We start from the raw sequence: 19,499 nt of genomic DNA, 5'->3' as shown, positions 1-19,499 counted from the left end.
CGGGGCTCTCAGGGGGAAGCAACAAAGCCTCTTTTAAAATGTCAGTTTCACTGATCAAATCTTGTTGGTTTCTGATGTGGAGCCATTGGGCAAGGGCAAGGACTTTGGTGACAAGAACCCTTTCTGGGTCTTTGGTGGCTGTAGTCCCTGCAGGAGCAGTGGTCAGGCTGTGTCTCCACAGGGGCTGCTTCCCAGGCCGATGGCTGTGGGTACCAGGCTGGAGGCACAGTTATTCCTGGGGCTCTTGGGTTCAGGGGCCTGGATTGTCTCCATCAGGATCGGAAGGGAGATGGTGGTCAAGGTGGTGGTGATGGTTTGGTTTGCCTGGCCCTGCTGCTTCCTGTCTCTCCCCCAGGGTGCCCTGCTGCCTTAGCCGGGGTGGTCTGCCTGCCCTGTGTGTGGCAGCTGACAGGCTGGCTGGCCCTTTCTCTGTGGCAGTTACTTTCCAGGATTCTGGCTGTGAGGACTGAGCAAGAAGCAGGACTGGTCATCTGGGGAAAGGGGTACAGGGTTCTCCCACTCCAAGCTCTCCTGTGTCCACCTGACAGCTGGTAGCATTGATCTGTGTTTGTTATGGGAGAAGGAGGGGTGATGACGAATGTGACCTCCTTGAAGGAAAGGACTGTCTCATTTTTTGCATATATTTTTGTATTTTGTATTTATGTCCCTAGCGTCCAGCCCAGTGCCTGGCATGTAGCAAGCTCTTAACAAATGCCCATTCATTCTTTACATCTTAGTAGGGGAGGTAAGACATGTTCCAATAAGGCAGAGTACTAGGTGGCTCAGTGGATAGAATGCTGGGCTTGGAGTCAAGAAGACCCGAGTTCAAATTTGACCTCAGCTATCTATTAGCTATGTGACCCTGGGCAAGTCACCTTAACCTCTGTCTGCCTCAGTTTTCCTCATTTGTAAAATGGGGACAATAATAGCACCTACCTAAGGGGGTTGTTGTGAGGACCAAAGGAGATAATATTTGTAAAAGTGCTTTATTTTTTTTTTTGTTTGTTTTTGGCTAGGCAATGGGGTAACTGACTTGCCCAGAGTCATACAACTAGTAAGTGTTATGTGTCTGAGGCCTGATTTGAACTCAGGTCCTCCTGAATCCAGGGCCCGTACTCTATCCACTGCGCCACCTAGCTGCCACAGTTGTGATGATTTTGAATGGTTTTCTCCTTGTTTCAGGGAATGCTACTTCCCCAGATTGTTACGGGAGTGGTGGCCAACATCCTCAATGCCCTCATTAACTACGTGCTTCTCCATCAACTGAGCCTGGGTGTGATGTGAGTCTAATTCAGTCTTTGAGCAGGGAAAAGGAAAAGGGCTTACATTGCCTTGGGCTGCTGGACCCCAGGCAACCTTGGCATTGGTAACATGAACCCACCTATTTATACCCCCTTGTGCCATCTGAGAAAATAGTTCAAGGGGTGGAAGATTATTCCTGCTTCCCCAGAAAAATTAGCCTGTGGAAATAACCTATGGGAAGGACGTAGTGCATGGCTCTCATTGTCAAGTATAACACAAAGCAGGGGGTAAGAAGTGTAAGAGGGAAGACAGCCAAAAGGAGGGCTCAGTTACCGGGTGGGCCTTCACTCATGCTTCCTTAGGGGCAGCCAAGAAGAAGCCAGGCCTGGGGCCAGGTGGCTCTCCGATTTCAGCAAACACAGAGATGTTTTTGGCCTTGTGGCTGCGGTGTCTGCCAAAGGTTACCAACAGCAGGCCCCAGAAGGTGCCAGGCCGGAGGAGAACTAGGTTTCCAGGGATAAACCATCCCAACAAGAAGAACTGGCAACTGCTCTGTTTTCCTAAAAAGGGTGGGTGGGGGGGGGGAGAGATCCAGTGACTGCGTAACGTGTAAGTGAGAGCCGGCACCGTTAGTGGGCCAGGCAGAGAGCATAAAGTGTCTTCCATCACGGCGTCCAACCTCGGCTTCCATTTTCTTGGCCTGAGGTTTCTTGAGTCGGTCCCAAAATGTGGGGTCCCCCAGAGCTGTGTGATCATTTCACTCTGTGTCTCTGAGGCTGCTAATCACCCAGAACCATCCCCAGCATGTAGCAGGCATCTAATAAATGCTTGCTGATCGATCTTCAGACTTAAGGAAGAAATAGACTGCCCGCATATATATATATATATATATATATATATATATATATATATATATATATATATATATATATATATATATATATGCCCGCATATATATATATATATATGCCCGCATATATATATATATATATATATGCCCGCATATATATATATATATATATATATATATGCCCGCATATATATATATATATATATATATATATATATATATATATAACCTTCTGCAAATCTCTTAAGCTGACAAACAGAGCCTGGGGGATAGGGTCACTGGACTGGAGTCAGGGAGGCCTGTGTCTGATTCTCACCTCAGGCATTTACTAACACTTTGATCTCTGGGCCTCAGTTCTGTCATCTCTGAAATGGGCACAATAATACCATCCAGGGAGCCCCTTAGCACAAGTCCAGAACGTGATCTTGCCTAACATCCAGGTGGAATCTGAAGCCAGGCTGGGCTAATCACTCTAACCTTCATAGACCACACTTTCCTCATCTGCGACATGACAGGGCTGGAAGCTAATGACCTCAAAGGCCCCTTCCTGCTCGAGGGAGTGGGTAGAGAGCTTGACTCAGAGGGAGGAAGAGCTGGGTGGGAATCCTGCTTTAGCAGGGCAAGTCACCTAGCCTCTCACCTTCAGCTGTGTCATCTCCAGAATGGAGATAGTCACAGCACCTACTGCCCACAGAATTGTTGTAAGAACAAGTGACCACACCCCTGGATATATTAATATACATACAATATATAAATGCATATATGTGTGTGTGCATATAAGCATATCTATATAAACACTAACACTATATAACTGTACATATATGTATTGTGCAAACATATAGATACATATACACACACATATGTGTGTGTATATGTGTTTGTATGTGTGTATCCATGTATGTGTACATACAGATGAATAAAATAAAAGCACTTATCTCTCAGGGCTGTTGTGAGGATTCAATGAGATAATATTTGTAGAACACCACCCAGCACACAGTGCTTGGCACATAGAAAGTATTATAGAAATGCTGGATATTGTTAAAATTTTTATATATATATAATACAATATATATATTTTATATATAATTATATATAAATAGAATACATATTTTTATATATCATATCTACATTGTATATATACATTTCATATTTATTTATATTATACATAAATTTATAATTTATATTATATACAAATGTATGGTTTATAATTTATATAAATATTAATCATATAAGTATAATGCCAATCACATGATATACTTATTTACATGCATTATATACATATACATATTATATACATATGTATATAATAATATATAATCCTAAACCGAATATTAATCCTACATACACATGTGATATTATATAATTATAGAGATATTAGCAATAGCCAGAATTTATATAGTACTTTCTTTGTGCTGGATGTTGTGCAGTTATTATCTTATGTGATCCTCACAATAACCCTGGAGGGTAGATACTATTATTATCTCCATTTTACAGCTGAGGAAACTGAGACAAACAGAAGTAAAGTGACTTGCCCAGGGTCACACAGCTAGGAAGTGTCAGAGGCTGGATTTAAAACTCAGGCCTTCCTGACTCCAGGCCCAGCGCTCAAACCACTGTGCCTCTAGCTGCCTCCAATATTAGCTGCCATATTATTACTGCTCACAGTCCTTCAGGTGGCTGAGCTGAGCCACTGCCTCCTAAGTGGTCTCCCAGGCTGTGTGGGACAGTGGAAAGAGGGTAGGATTTAGGGTCACTGACCTCGAGTTTGAATTCTGCTGCTCAGTCCTTGGGCAAATGACTTAACTTCTCTGGGACTTTGTTTCTTCCTCTGTAAATGACAGGAACTGACTAGGTAACTTCCATGATCCCTCTGAGTCACAGAGTTAGGATCCGGTCTCCAATCCACCCTTCACCCCATTGCGCAGCCATGGTTTATAACATCTACAGGGGATTCTCATGGTTTACCAGATGAAAGGACTATTTGGTAGTCTGGCATTCAAGGCTCTTTACCATGTGGCTCTCAGTTACCCTTCCAGGCTGAGGTCATTTAGACCCTCTGGAAAGTGGGCATCCCAGCCTCTTTCTTGAAGACCCCCAGTGATGAGGAGCCATCTCCTGAGGGAGCCCATTCCTTAGCTTCCTACTTCAGAGGACCCCTGGGAAATCAGGAAGACCTGAGTCGGAACACTGGCTCCGGACTCTAGCTATGTGTGTGCTCTTCACTTACCTCTCTGGGCCTTGGTTCCCTGATCTGTAAAATGTGGGAGGTTGGACTAAGGTCCTTTCCATTGAGGATTCCAAAGTCCCGCCCTGCCCCACCATGACATTTTGTGATGCTACCATCCTTTAGGTTGGCGGCTTTACTATTTGAATAACTCATAGCCTTTCATGAAAATATTATTGAATCTGAGAACATCTTGAGGAGAGGCTGGGACAAAGCAGACTTTAGTTGACTCTGGATATCAAATGTTCTTTCCCTGGTTCTGGGGTGGAAGTGAAGACTGGTGAATAATCACAAGTCGTGCCCCCATCAGCTCATTTGCTCTGAAATGGATGCATGCCCTCATCACCCATGTACAGACTTATCCATGACATGTCTGTGCTCCCCAGGGCTGTTATTTTAGGAAAAGGAGCTGTCCCGGTACTGCTTCACCAAATATTTTTTATTAGCTCTGGCTGGTCCAGACTCTGAGAGCTCAGATCTCCCACTCAACCTCAGGAGTGTTCTAAAAATCTCCCTGGACCTCGCCCTTATTATTTTACACATTAGCTGTGGGATCCTTGAGATCAGGGACTATCTTTTGCCTTTCTTCGTATCCTCAGTGCTCAGCACCATGCCTGACACCTAGTAGGAATTTAATAAATACTGCTGACTGACTGATTGACTTAAGCTGGCCTTTGCCATCTCAAAGTGGAGAGCAACACCATTAGCCATAGAACTAGGCAGACTCTTAGCCAGTGTGAGGGGATGCCAAGAAGCAATGAAGGAGCCAGGACCTCAGAGACCATTTAGTCCAACATCCTTCATTTTACAGATGATAACATGGTGGCCCAGGGAGGTTCAGTAATTTGATCAAAGTTGCCAAGGTGATGAGCGTCAGAAACGGACTTGTACTTGGGTACCTTGAGCCCCCAAGGCAGTGCTGTTCCTATCACATGCCTCCTCTCAAACAAGAATCCTGTCTGTAAGACCTCCAGCCAGCCTTCGCTCGAAGACTTTCAGGAACAGGGAACTCACTACCACCCAAGGCAGCCTCTTCTGCTTTTGGATACCTCTGATTGTAAGAATGTTTCACTTTTTTTTTAAAGGCAATTGGGGTTAGGTGACTTGCCCAGGGTCACACAGCTAGTAAGTGTGAAGTGTTTGGTCTGAGGCCGGATTTGAACTCAGGTCCTCCTGACTTCAGGGCCAGTGCTCTATCCACTGCGCCACCTAGCTGTCCCAAGAATGTTTCACTTAAAAAAAAAAATCTTTGTTAGAGTAAGGTTCACCATAGGGGAGAAGGGCGGATATTACTCAGAAATTAACGTGAATGTGATATAAAAACAAAAGACACAGGAAAAAGTTAAAAAAAAATAACCCAACAAACCAATTCACCCCAGCAGTAGTTGAAGGCCCACAGCACAGGAGAAAGGGTCCCAATATTGAGAATTTCCTTGTATTTCCTTTGTGCTTTGTTTTCATTTGTCTGAGGACATTTTATTCCCCCTTGCCTATCCCTTCCCCCCAGGCAGACTGTAAGCAGCTTGAGGGTAGGGAATGATTCAACTCTTTGGCTTTCTTCCTAAGGCCCAGTAGAGTACCTGGCCCAGGCAGGCAGGCCTTCCTTGAATGCATGGGCCTCAGGATTCTTGGTGAAAGCTGACAATTCCCTCTGCGGTACCTTCAGAAGCCCCAAGAAGTGCATGTGCTCAGACACAATTTCTGAAGTTCCTAGATCAGATGAAATTATTTCTATCACAGACCATACGTGGAAGGATGTGTGTGGGAGAGAGGAAAAGAGCAGAGAGCTTGGAAACAGGAGCTCTGGTTCCTCCAGGAATCCTGCTTCTTTCAAAGTCTAACACTTAGGCTGGACGATTTGGAGATGGGTCATTTCATCTTGCTAAGCCTCAGTTTCTGTGAAATGAGGAAGGTAATAATGATAAAAATAAGAGCTAACATTTATTAAGCATCCACAATGTGCCGATCACTGCGCTCAGTGCTTTATAAGAATTATCTCATTCGTTTCTTACAACAACCCTGAGAAAGAGGCACTATTATCATCCCCATTTTACAGAAGAGGAAACTGGGGCTATCAGAAGTGATTTGCCCAGGGTCACACTGCCAGTAAGCATCTGAGGTCACTTTTGAATGCAGGCCTAGCGCTGATGTGCACTCTGGTGCCACCTAGCTGCCACAGTGTAATACTTGCATTACCTACCTCAAAAGGTTATTGCAACATTCCATACCTGTAGTCCTTCACCTCTGCAAAGATGTGAGCTGTTCTTAGTAGAGACACCTTCAATGACCACTTCATCTAGAGGCAGCTAGGTGGCGCAGTGGATAGAGCGTTAGGCCTAGAGTCAAGAAGACCTGAATTCAGACCCGGCCTCAGGCACTGGCTGTGGTTTATAAAATCTAGAGGGGATTTTCATGGCTTACCAAATGAAAGGGCTATTTAGTAGTCTGGCATTCAAGGCTCTTTACCATCTGGCTCACAGCTACCCTTCCAGGCTGAGGTCACTTAGACCCTCTGGAAAGTGGGCAACCAGCCTCTTTCTTGAAGACCTTCAGTGATGAGGAGCCATCTCCTGACCCTGGGTGACCCTGGGCAAGTCTGCCTCAGTTTCCTCATCTATAAAACATGGATAATAACAGCACCTGCCTCCTGGGTTGTTGTGAGGATAGAATGGGGTAGTATTTGTAAAGTGTTCTACAAACCTTAAATAAATGTTAGCTCTCTTGGCAAATTTCTACGGCTAATTCACCTTTTTCCCCAGCTGTTATCCCCGAGATGCCGTTATTCCTTTGGTGCTGTTTTACTACTCACAAATCATGACAATTCTGAGGCACAGGAAGTTGTCACTTACCTATCACCCCAAGATTGGCCACAAACATCAGCGAGATTCCAATGGGGAGACCGATAACATAGAAGCCAATGGCATTCAAGATGGCTCCAATCTTCTGATTTCCCGATCCTCTTAGAACCCCACCGCACGTACACTGTCAGGCAGAATGATATTTTAGCAAGTGCTATTTGTAATTAGCACGTGCGGGGATAGGACTGGAACTCTCCCCAGAAGAAACTCCCTCCACTGATGCAGATTGCAGCTTCTAGTCTTAGAGGGTTGCCCAGTGCCCTGAGAGGTTAAATATCTTACCCAGGATCACACAAACAAGGCGCATCAGAGATGGGACCTGAGGCCAGGTGTCCATCCACTACACCATGCTGCCTTTCTATATAAAGCACATGGTATTTTTAATTAGATAATGAGAATCACGGAGAGCAACCATGGCTTAGAGACCTAGCTTCAGGGTCAGGAAGTCCTGAGTTCAAATCCTGCCCCCTGACACAGATTGGCTGTGTGACCCTGGGCAAATCAGTTACCCTCTCAGTGCCCCAGGCAATTCTCTGATACTATAAATTACACAGCATGCATTGATATATGTTGGTAGAGAGAATTTCTTCATTGGGAGTTCCCTTCTGTGAAATCACAGGTGAAAACCAAAAAAGAGAAAGAAAGAATCATAGCTTATTAGTATTGGAAATTATACAGATCCAGAGCTAGGAGTAAGAGTAGGGAAGCAACCAAGCAGTTGAGTAGGGCATATTTTACTGAGGGGGCAGTAAAGGTACCATAACAAATAAATAAACAAATAAACAAATAAATAAATAAGCTAACAAATAAATAAATGAATGATGAATGAATGAATGAATAAATGAACAGAAAAACGAACAGGTAATAAATGAATGAATGAATGAATAAATAAAATAATGAATAAATAAATAAAAAGAAAAAACAAACACATAAAATAAAAATACTTTTAAAAATTTTCTATGAATGTATGTGAGAAGCAATGGGGCGTAATGGATAGAAAGCCAACCTCCAACCCATTAAAATCTGTTTATATCAAGCTTCTTATGCTTACTACCCACGTGACCTTAAGCAAGTCACTTAACTGTGTGGGCCTGTTCCCCCAACTGGAAGATGAGGGGGTTGGACAAAATGGCTTCCAGGGTTCTTTCTAGTTCTAGACTGGATTTTGTGGTCTATAATCTATTAGGCAAACCACTCAACTTGGACAAGGGGGCCTCTGAGGTCCCTTTCAGCCCCAGATCTGATTCTATGATCCTAAATCTTTCAAAGTTTTAACTCCTAATCTCATACCAACGCCAAGACTCAGTATTGCATTCTGAATGCAATGCTGATCTAACTGGAATGAAAACCTTCTGCAGGGATGGTCCCTCCTAGCCCTTCTCCTCTCCTTGATGCAATCAGAAAAAAGAAAAAGGTACCAGAAAAAAAGCCCAGGAGGATTCTGTGGCATACTTACAGCAAAGCCGTCAAAGAGATGGGAGGAGGCATAGATGGGAATGACCTTGGAGACGAGGGTGATGATCTCTCTGTTAGGAAAAGAAAAAGCAAAGGGCTTAGTGAGAATCACACGCTCCAAGGTCCATACAGGGCTCTCAGAATGGGGGTAGGCATATCTCTATAAAAGTGCGCTCTTTGAAAAGTTTTATTTATACCCCCTCTTTTTTTTTTTTAAATATGCCATCTCCTCTACCTCCCCCAAGCAGTACCTCTATGGTCCCACCTTTGGGACAGCTAGATGGCTCAGTGGATAGAACGCCAGGCCTGAAGTCAGGAAGACTCCGCTTCCCGAGTTCAAATTTGGCCTCATATACTTATTAGCTGTGTGACCTTGGGCAAGTCACCGTGCCCTATTTGCCTCAGTTTCCTCATCTGTAAAGTGGGCTGGAGAAGGAAAGGGCAAACCACTTCAGTTTCTTTACCAAGAAAACCCCAAATGGGGTCACAATGAGTGAGACATGACTGAAAATGACTGAACAGCAACCAAACGGTCCCACCCAGTGAGCCTCCCCTTATAAGAAAGAAAACCTTGTGTTGACTTACTTGCATGTAGGATGTATCTCTTTTGTACCCCATCAGAGTCCAAGTCCCTTAAGGATATTTTTTTGGTCATTATACCACTAGTGAGGGGCAGCATGACAGAGCTGGCCTTGAGTCACCAATCTTCAGTCGCTCACTGTCTCCTGGCTGCTTCCCTGCTGCCTTTAATACATCCATGTCTTCTCCATCCTCAAAAACCCCTCCCTTGATCTGGCAAATTGCCCTATCCCTTTCCTCCCCTCTGTGCCTCAATGCCTTGAGAAGGTTGTCTGTGAGCGATGCCTCTGCTTCCTCTCTGACTTCTGACCTCATTGCTCAGCAAAAAGGGCTCTCTCTGAAGATCCCTCAGTCCTCATCTTATCTTCCCCACTATGTGCACACGACTCCCCCATTGGACAGTGAGAGCCCTGAGGGCAGGACTTTCTTTGTATCTCTGCTGCTTAGCCTAGCACTTGGCACACAGCAAGTGCACGCTTAATAAAGTTTGTTGACTAAGCTGGGCTCATGTCCCACTTCAGATGACTCTAGGCAAGTCATCCAGCCTCGGGAGCAGGTGTTGATCTGCCCAAGGAGAGGGATTTCCACACTGGAAGCTCCCCATACCTCTGATTATGAAATCAGAGATCTGATGAACATAACCACCCAATTCCCCAGCCCAGTATGAGGCCCAAGCAGGTACTTTCCTTAGTGCTTGGGGAATTCAGGAGAGGCAGTGGGTTATGGTGAGAGGGGGCTAGACTTAAAAGTCAGAAAGATCTGATTTTCTGGGGAGGAGAACTCTCTCAATGCAGATCAGCAGTGGTTTGGTGACTTGTGGTCTTGGAGGGCTGCTTGGGGGGCACTGAGGCTTGCCCAGGGTCACACAGCCAAGATGTGTCAGAGGCCACGCCTGAACCCAGGTTTTTCTGATTCCTAAGCCAGGGCTTTCTACTACATCACACATGCTACCCCTAGAAAAGGCAGCAAGAAAAGGCTAAGAAACTCCAACCACAACAATGGAAAACACAGTCTGCTGGTCCCAGCCAAGTTCTTAGTTGTGCTCTGACACATTTCTGGGAATGTATTTGGAGGGGAAGAGGGAGGTGTTCATTTGTCCATTTGTCAAGAGATATCCGTTATGTTGAAACAAAAGTTAACAAGAATTATTTTTAAAGAATCGAATACATTGGTAATTTGTGTCATAGGACCTTCCAACAGCCCAGCAAAATCAACGGACCCCTTCTTAGAATAATGTTTTTAAATGCATAAAATGTAGCAAATTGCAAAGGAAACCAATTAGATCGAAATATTTTTATCAACTTTTTTTTAAAGCAAGTTCATGAACCCCTCCCTAAAACCTTAACTTGGACTCAGATTAAGAACCCTACTGTTGGGAGTCCATGTACTCACCTGTCACTGGTGAAAATGTACCCAACGATGTCTTTGCAGCTCGCAAGTACAATGCACAAGGTGACCGCAAACATTTCTACAGGAAAATAGGGGACAAAAGAAAACACCCAATGCATACGAATATCAAGGCAATGATGGAGAGGGGGAGAGGGCAAGGGTTCACCAATCGCATTTCTCTCTAGTAATGCCAGCAAAATTGCAGGAAGGAACCAGGAGGAGAGAGGGATGAGTTATTCTATAGACATGCACCACCCAGCACCTGTGGTCAGCAGAGAAATAGCCGAGGATATCTTGGCCTGCTCAATATCCCCTGCTCCCAGCGAGTTTCCGACATGAACACTGGCTGCCACGCTGAATCCCGTGGGGATCTGAAAAATAGAAATACCCCCACCCACCAAAAACAATAGTAAAAGAAGAGACAAGTGACACAGCTCAGTTGTTAAGAACCTCTGACCTTCAGGCAGGGTTTCCATTTGGGGAGTTAAAAGTCAGACAATAGCAGAACCTTGAATCTCCTAAACCTGAATGAATAAACTCAGAGGACAAATGGGAGGCTAGCATATCAGCCCTGGGGCATAAGCAGGAGGCTTCTGGGCTCTTGGCATGCACAGTCCGGTCACCAGCAAAGATGAAAAAAAGTTGGAAATAGTCATTGTTGGAGGGGCTGTAGAAACAGGCATAATCCTATGAGAAGCAATGAATCTGTCACTTCTTCCCAAGTGCCCCCCTCCCTCTGGTGTGGCATAGGAAAGAGAGAGGCAGGAAAACCTGGGCTGGAGTCATGCCTCTGACGCAGGCTGCCTTTGGGACCCTGAGCAAGTCACTGAATGTCTTTAGTGAAGAGGCCTCAGTTGCCTCATCTGTAAAATGGGGAGGTCGTGCTTGATGGCTTCTGAGGTTCCCTCTAGCTCTAAATCTATGACCTGTGTGACCTTGCACAAGGCACATAATCTCCACAGGGGCTGCGGGCTTCCTTGTTCCCTTCTCACTCTCAATCTCTCCAGAATCAGAAGACCCGTGTTCCTGTCTTAGCTCTGCTCTGCGGCCTTCTGGCAGTATGACTCTGCACAAGTCACTTTACATACAAATCCCCAGCTTCCTCCCATATAATGGAATCTGCACTATCTACCTCGCAGGGTAACTGGGAGGATTAGATTAGACAAAGCATAAGCTGGAAAGTCTAATATCCTTGTCAGCCATCATCTTCTCCGGGCACGAGCTACAGTCATGGTGTCAGAGTAGGTGCTGCTAAAATGGCTGCCGAGCAATCCGGTCTAATGGGCACTTATTAAGCACCTGTGGTATACAGTGTAAATACCCACACAAAGACAAGACAGTCCTAGTCCTCCAGGAGTTTGTATGATGGGAGGAGATGATTGATACAAAATAGATACGAGTTAAATACAAAGAGATGCTGTGTGGTTTCAGAATAAGGAAGACCTGAGTTCAAATGCTAATTCTCTCATATTCTAGTGATCTAACCCTGACAAATCATTAACTTCTTGGTGGCCCGGGCAACTGTTTTAAGATTATAAATTACAGAATATTTGCTAATCTGCAATGGTAGAGGGATTTCCTCACTGGAATCGAAGAATGAAATTACAGGTCATACAAGAAACAGTAATGGGGGCAGGAATCAGGAAAAGGGACTTATTTTTGTTGTTCAGTCATTTTAGTCTTGTCCGACTCTCCGTGATCCCATTTGGGGTTTTCTCGGCAAAGATACAGGAGTGTTCTGCCATTTCCCTCTCCAGCTCATTTGACAGATGAGGAAACTGAGGCTGACAGGGTTAAGTGACTTGCCCAGGGTCACCCAGCCAGGAAGTGTCTGAAGTCGTATTTGAACTCAGGGCTTCCTGACTCCAGGCCTGGTGCTCTATCCCCTGCGCCATCTGGTTGCCCCTGGCCTCTGATAGGAGGTGGCATGTGAGCTGAGCTTTTAAGGTGGCTAGGGGATTCTAAGAAGCCATGGAGAGGAAGGAGAACATTTCAGGCATGAGGACAGCCTGCGCTAAGACACTGGGATGGAAAATGAAGTATACCACATGGAGGATAGAATTCAGGCCAGTATGATGGAAGAGGAGACTGCAGAAGGAGGAGTGTCCACCCAGAAAGCTCAGCTGGGCCCAGCATCAGAAGGGTTTTATAAATTAGACAGAGGAATTTAAGCTTAATCATAGAGGCAACAGGATTCATCGGAGCTTTCTGGGCAGGTGAATGACAAGGTCACTTTGGGAGTGACATCTGGGAGATTCTAATGTTTTAGGACTACTAATCTGGTAGCGAGGTAGAGAACAGATAGGACAAGGAAGAGCCTGGATGCAGGGAGGCCAGTTAAGAGGTTCCTGCAATAGTCTAGGAGAGAGGGGTTGAGGGGTGGGACTGGGGGGGTGGCCACGTGAGCAGAGGAAAGAAGATGGGAAGGAGTGGTTCTGGGAAGGCAAGAAGCAACAAGATGGCGCTGAGTTGGAGGTGGTGAGTGGGTGAGTGGTGAGTGAAAGGAAAGGTTTGACTCCTAGGTTACAAACAAAGGTGATGAAATCATCCAGTTACCCTCAATGGAAATAGGGAAATGAGGATTCTGGAATCACTGATGGACCCTAGACCACTTCTGTAGCTTTCTTCAAAATTAAGTGGGTTATGTTGTACAACGGAGTCTCAAGCCTAAGAAAAGCCATAGATGTAGCCTGTCTACTAGAGACACATTATGTTTTGGAACTAGCCAATGTCTATTGATGATCTTCAAATCTTTTGCTTATGACCACATTCACATCCTTATTCTCAGCCTAATTTTCTTAAGTAAATGGATTCTGCCTTTTCTAGCAGCATTGGCTCACAAAATTGTGTTTGCTGAGCCTGGAAAGGGAATTTTTGTGCTTATGTTGACACTCATTCTCAAGACATTAAGTAAATTTATTTAAGATTATTTTATGATGATGAACAGGATGCTTTCAGAAAAACTAGCAAGACTTAAATGAACTGATACAAAGTGGAATGAGCAGAACCAGGAGACCACTGTACACAGTAACAGCAGCATTGTGCAATGATCAGCTGTGAATGACTTAGCTGCTCTCAGCCATACAACGATCACCATCCACCTCCAGAAAAAGAACTGATGGGTCTCAATACAGACTGAAACATACCTTTTTAACTTTCCTTAGTATTCTTGTTTTGTTGGTCTACATTTTATTTTCAACATGGCTAATATGGAAATGTTTTGCATGACTACACATGTGTAATCTATATCAAATTACTTGCCTTCTCCAGAAGGAGGGAGGGAAAGGAGGGAAGGAGAGGATTTGGAACTCAAAATTTTAAAAAACAAATGTTAAAAGTTTTTGAATAAAATATTTTTTTGATGAACAAAATATTTTTTTAAATACTATTTTACTTCACTCTCCAGTTTTCTGAACATATCACCATGTCATCTGAAGTAGATATTTTAATTTCTTATTTCCTGTGATCATTTCCTTCACTTCTTGTCTTATTTCTGTGAATAACATTTCTAAAATTTTGTTAAATAGTCATACTGAGAGTGAACAACATTTTTTTTTTACCTCTGCTCCTATGGGAAAGCTCTTTCTTCATTATATATAACAGTTTCCCATATATTCTCAGTTCCACAAATAAATACTTTTATCATGTTAAGAAGCACTTTTTTTGGTATTAGCAAAGAATGAGAAACAAAGGATATGGGGATAGGTTGAAGAATGGCTAAACAAACTGTGGTAAATGAATGTAATGGAATATTATTACACTTTAAGAAATGACAAATATGGGGCAGCTAAGTGGCAAAATGGATAGAGCACCGGCTCTGGAGTCAGGAAGACCCGAGTTCAAATCCGACCTCAGACACTTGACACTTACTACCTGGGCAGGTCACTTAACCCAGACTGCCTCATCAAAAAAACAAACAAACAAGAAATGATGAATATGAAGAATTCAGAGAAGCATAGGAAGGCATATGAACTGATGCAAAGCAAAGTAAACGGAAATAGGAAAACAGTATGCACAATGACCACAGCAACGTAAATGGATAGAACACACACACACACACAATTAAACAGCCTGACCTGACCATGCCTCCCTTTCCCATCCCACCCCACTACCCACTAAGGCCATCTTGACAGCTACTCTGGTCTCAGCAAGGTATTATTATCTCCATTTTTCAGATGGGGAAACTGAGGCTCAAAGAATCATAGGATTACTGGATTACAGTTTTAGAGTAGGAAGGGATATTATATTAGAGGCCATTTTACAAAGGAGGAAACTGAGGCTAAGAGAATTTAAGTGACTTTCTTAAGGTCACAGAGAAAGTGTCAGAGGTAAGGTTTAAACCCCAGATCCCTCCTGACTCCAGAACCAGCTATTTACTCCCCCCACCCCCCACCCCACCGCCGGACACAACACCACCTCCTGGGTGGAAAGGATTTGTACTTGGCATTCCAAAGTGCCTATTCAACCAGTTCTGGCTTTCCACTGGTTTATCACTACCAATGTAGTTATAGACAACAAAATTTTAGAAAAATACCTTGTTCTCTGAAGTGTATAAGTGTGTTCCTTAAAATCTTAATAATAATGAGAATAATTATTAGTAATAATAGTAATAATGATGATAGCTGGCATTTCTATAGTGCTTCAAGACTTGCAAAGTACTGTACATATGTTACCTCATTTGATCCTCCAAACAATCCCACAAGTTAGGTGCATCCTCATTTTACAAATGGAGAAACTGAGGCTGAGAGGTGAAGTGATTTGCCCAGAGCCACCTACCTAGTAAGTATCTGAGGTAGAATTTGAACTCAGGACTGCCTGTCTCTAGTCCAGCATTCTATCTTCTCATCAGTGGTGCCAAATTCAAACAGAAACTGGGCCCCTAAATCCTACAAGGGATCCCTTAGGAAATGACATAATAGTATTTATGTTCTGTTGTATTTTTTATTTGTTTTGTTAACTAGCTCAAAATTACATTTTAACCTGGTTCTGGCCCCAGCCTCCTTCCTATCTGATACCTCTGCTCTTTAGCACTTAACTGCCTCAAAGCTATTAGTTCAACCAATTCCTTTTCCTCTATCCTGGTGTTGTTGAGTTGTGTCCGACTCTTCATGACCCCATTTGGGGTTTTCTCAGCAAAGATACTGAAGTGGTTGGCCATTTCTTTTCTCTAGCTCATTTGACAGATGAGGAAACTGAGGCAAACAGGGTAAAGTGACTTGCCCAGGGTCACACAGCTAGTAAGTGTCTGAGGAACTCAGGAAGATGAGTCTTCTTGACTCCAGGCCTGATGCTCTGTGTATTATGATGCCACCTAGCTGCCCAGGAGAGATATATCTGCTACTTACTACATATGTGCCCTTGAGAATGTGGTTTCATGTCCCTGTTTCTCAGTTCCCTCATCTGTAAAATGGGGGTCGGATCAGATGACCTTTGCACTTCCTTCCAATTCTAAATCTATGACCCTAAGTCACTTGATCTCTCTGGGCCTCAGTTTCCTCATCTGTAAAATCAGAGCATTGAACTAGATGTCCTCTGAGATTCTTTCCAGTTCTAAATCTATGCTCCTATGATTTGATTTTAATTCTACAATGATGCCAAAAAGACACGGAAAGGTTTCTGCATGATATTTTCTTTTCATATTATATTTATGATTATATAATTTTAAAAAATACACTAGTATAATAGAAGAAGTCCCATACCACCAATCTCAGCTATGTAACACACAGAAACATTTCAACACACAGAAACATTTCATCCATCCTTCCTAGTTCCAGTTACTGGGAAGGAAAGCTTTTAACCAATATGGCACTGCATAGCCTTAGCCCCCTTACCATGTATACTATTGTAGCCAGCTCATAGACAACAGACTGGGCTCCCAGCTCCACCATGCTGATGGTACCTGGTGAAAAGATTCCATTTACTCCCTGGCTTAAGTGACAGCTACCACCTTTCCACTCCATGTGTCCTCCTCCAGCATCACCTGTCCCTGCACTGACCACTGAGGAAGCTCCCGATCTCATACGCCCACCACTCAATGCAAAGCATGAGCATACTTGGAATGGCCAGGTGAAGGAAGGAGTCCCACTCATTAAGACACTCGAGGGACCACCCTGTAAGGAGAAGATAAAGAAATTCCTTTCAATGCAAAGAACAGTTTCCCTATTCAACACTTTTATTCTCATCCTAGCTGCAATAATTTTGTTCACACAGAAGCTTTTTCAACTTCATGAACAAGCCAAAGCCCCTTTTCTCATGTAGAAATTTTATTTACTGAAGAGGACAGAAAAAGGATATTTATGTGAGAAAGACAGAGAAAAGCAGGTTGAGTAGAAACACAGAAAGTTCTGAGAATACCTGAATGAAAGCAGCCCCTTAGGCAGGATAATTATCTGAGAATAAAGATGGCTACAGTACATTTTTCCCAGCTGTTAATTCACATATGACTGGTTTTTAGGATTTTGAAATTTATTTCTGGGGAACTCTACATCAAAGGACTGTTTGGGGACTCTGGGACAATAGAATATTGACCATTTGTGTCATATCTGACAAGAAATGTAGATTTGGGGGTTTTCACCCTAAGTTAGAGATGTCACTATATATGAGGAAGCCCTGATTTGAATCAAGAAAGACGGAGAAGATGGAGAATTAGAAGCTTGAAGGTGATGGAGTTGAGAAGCTGACAGAATCAAAAAGTGAACAGGACATAGTAGCAGTTACTTTGAGATGAGCCTGACTGAATCTGGCTGACTAGGGACAGACAAGTACTATGGCTGCTGCACGGAGCAGATCTGATTGGAGGAAAATCTTGTGCTGGGAGCTGATTGGAGAAAGCAGAACCCCTTGCTGTTTGAAAATCTGGCCTTGCTCTCCAGCCCTATTTGTAGACTGAAAGAGGGGAAATCCTTTATAGACTCATTTATATTGCCTTTTGCAAGCCCTTAAAATAGAAAGAAAACCTGAGTAGCTAGGTTTCAGACCTTAGATCCCAGGCTTAATAAGGCTGCTGTTTGTTGCAGGAGCCTAACATTGCTTAAGTAGCCTGAGAATAGAAGAGGGATCATCCTGCTTCCCTATAGTGACCAAAGACATCAAGGCCTACATTCTAAAGTTATGAGTTTCCCTACTCATGTGTCTCACTGCCAGCTTTCTGTAAGTTTGTGTCCATTTTCCCCAATGGACACTGTGTACATTGGTGGGACGGTGGGACCTAGGTTTATAGGTGGATTGTTATGTTGTGCTGTGATTATTAGCATTTTGCCTTTTCTCTTATGATTAAGAGTAAATGGTATCATCTTGGTTGATTTGTTTAAATGGAAAGGATGCCACTGGGACCTTAGGAACAACAAATCTAAGTACTGGACACACGTCTTCTTCCCTACCCTGGAATACTGAAAATGAATCATGGCTACATGACTACTTGGGAACCACCCTGAACAGTGTGAGTATGGGGTAAATGGGGTGAATAAGCCAGCCCCAGTCCTGGAAAAGAGATCCTGGAGAGAGCTGGGGGTCAGTGCCACACCCTGTGGGCTACATTGCTAAAACTCATTCTTAGGGTCCAAGAGGTAAACTTTTTCCTTTCCTCTCAATAAATAAAATGTCTACGCACAAGAAAAGTACCACAACATAAATAATAACCATAACCATAACATAAGTAATCAAAGTTAGCTATTTTATCTTTTTTGATCATTTCTATCCCTTGTTTGGTTAAGAATTCTCCCTAGGACCATAGCTGTGAAAAAAGGTGCTTGATCCGGTTTTCTATTAATTTTGTTATGATGTGATCTTTAGTATTTAGGTCAGGATCATTTTGAATTTATTATGGTATATGGTGTAAGATGCTGATCTGAACCTAATCTGATCAAGAATTTCCTTGTGGAATCACGTGGCTACAGTCAGTCCCTCAGTCGGTCAATAAACATTCACTAAGTGACTGCTATGTGCCAGGCACTGTGCTAAGCTCCTCCAAGGAGTGTACAATGTTGGGTGGAATATGGCATATATTACCTTCCCAGGTGTCACGGTACAGCTTTCTCCAGAGAATGTACAAAAAGAGGAGGAGGGTCAGGGTGAACTGGGAAATGGTATTCGCCAGTGCTGATCCCCTAGGATGAAAGAACAAGACAGAGATGGTGGGATATCTGCCCATCTCCATTGCCAAGCCCTACAGTGAATTAGGGTGTTTTGATATGCTGGCAGGATGACTGATTACTAGGATCACAGGACTGTGAGTTATAAGGGACCTCAGAGCTCAGAATCATAGAATTCTCAGTTGGATCATCTAGTCCAACACTGTCGTTTTACAGAGGAGGAAACGAAAGCCCAGCAAAAGGAAGTGACTAGTCCAAGGTCATACAGCTAATAAGTGGCAGAACCAGGCTTTGGATTCAAGACCCCCAACTCCAAACTCATCACTCTTTCTGCTATGTCATGCACTACATCCTTGCCATAGGCTATTTCCACAGGCTAATTTTTCTGGGGAAGCAGGAATAATCTTCCACCCCTTGAACTATTTTCTCAGATGGCACAAGGGGGTATAAATAGGTGGGTTCATGTCACCAATGCCAAGGTTGCTTGGGCCAGCAGCCCAAGGCAATGTAAGCCCTTTTCCTTTTCCCTGCTCAAAGACTGAATTAGACTCACATCACACCCAGGCTCAGCTGATGGAGAAGCACGTAGTTAATGAGGGCATTGAGGATGTTGGCCACCACTCCCGTAACAATCTGGGGAAGTATTATTCCCTGAAACAGGGAGAAAACCATTCACTATTTTAAGAAGTACTGTCTCCACACCCAACACGTTAGTAGTACAATTCCTTTTTCAAGTTTTAAAAGAATGAGAAAATTCCAGTCATCTTACCTGATTCTTACCTGTGCAGAAGATTTTAAAAGCACATATTTAG

General features: G+C 43.6%; 1 protein-coding gene across 1 annotated transcript in view; it reads right to left on the bottom strand.

Moving 5' to 3' along the window:
• SLC47A1 (solute carrier family 47 member 1) overlaps window positions 1–19,499 on the bottom strand; it is a 45,811-nt gene that overhangs the window by 5,042 nt on the left and 21,270 nt on the right. The window contains exons 7-14 of the mRNA XM_021007038.2: window positions 19,241–19,338; window positions 18,605–18,702; window positions 16,594–16,707; window positions 16,429–16,496; window positions 10,860–10,968; window positions 10,601–10,676; window positions 8,631–8,700; window positions 7,166–7,298 (exon numbers count right to left, since the gene is read on the bottom strand). Coding sequence (XP_020862697.1) covers window positions 7,166–7,298; window positions 8,631–8,700; window positions 10,601–10,676; window positions 10,860–10,968; window positions 16,429–16,496; window positions 16,594–16,707; window positions 18,605–18,702; window positions 19,241–19,338 — 766 coding nt within the window. The remainder of the gene's footprint in view (window positions 1–7,165; window positions 7,299–8,630; window positions 8,701–10,600; window positions 10,677–10,859; window positions 10,969–16,428; window positions 16,497–16,593; window positions 16,708–18,604; window positions 18,703–19,240; window positions 19,339–19,499) is intronic.

Source organism: Phascolarctos cinereus, unplaced genomic scaffold (genome assembly GCF_003287225.1).
Source record: "Phascolarctos cinereus isolate Bilbo 61053 unplaced genomic scaffold, phaCin_HiC Scaffold_5;HRSCAF=322, whole genome shotgun sequence".
Taxonomy (NCBI): Eukaryota; Metazoa; Chordata; class Mammalia; order Diprotodontia; family Phascolarctidae; genus Phascolarctos; species Phascolarctos cinereus.
The sequence above is the reverse complement of the archived record's forward strand: the minus strand, read 5'-3'. Positions and strand labels throughout refer to the sequence as shown.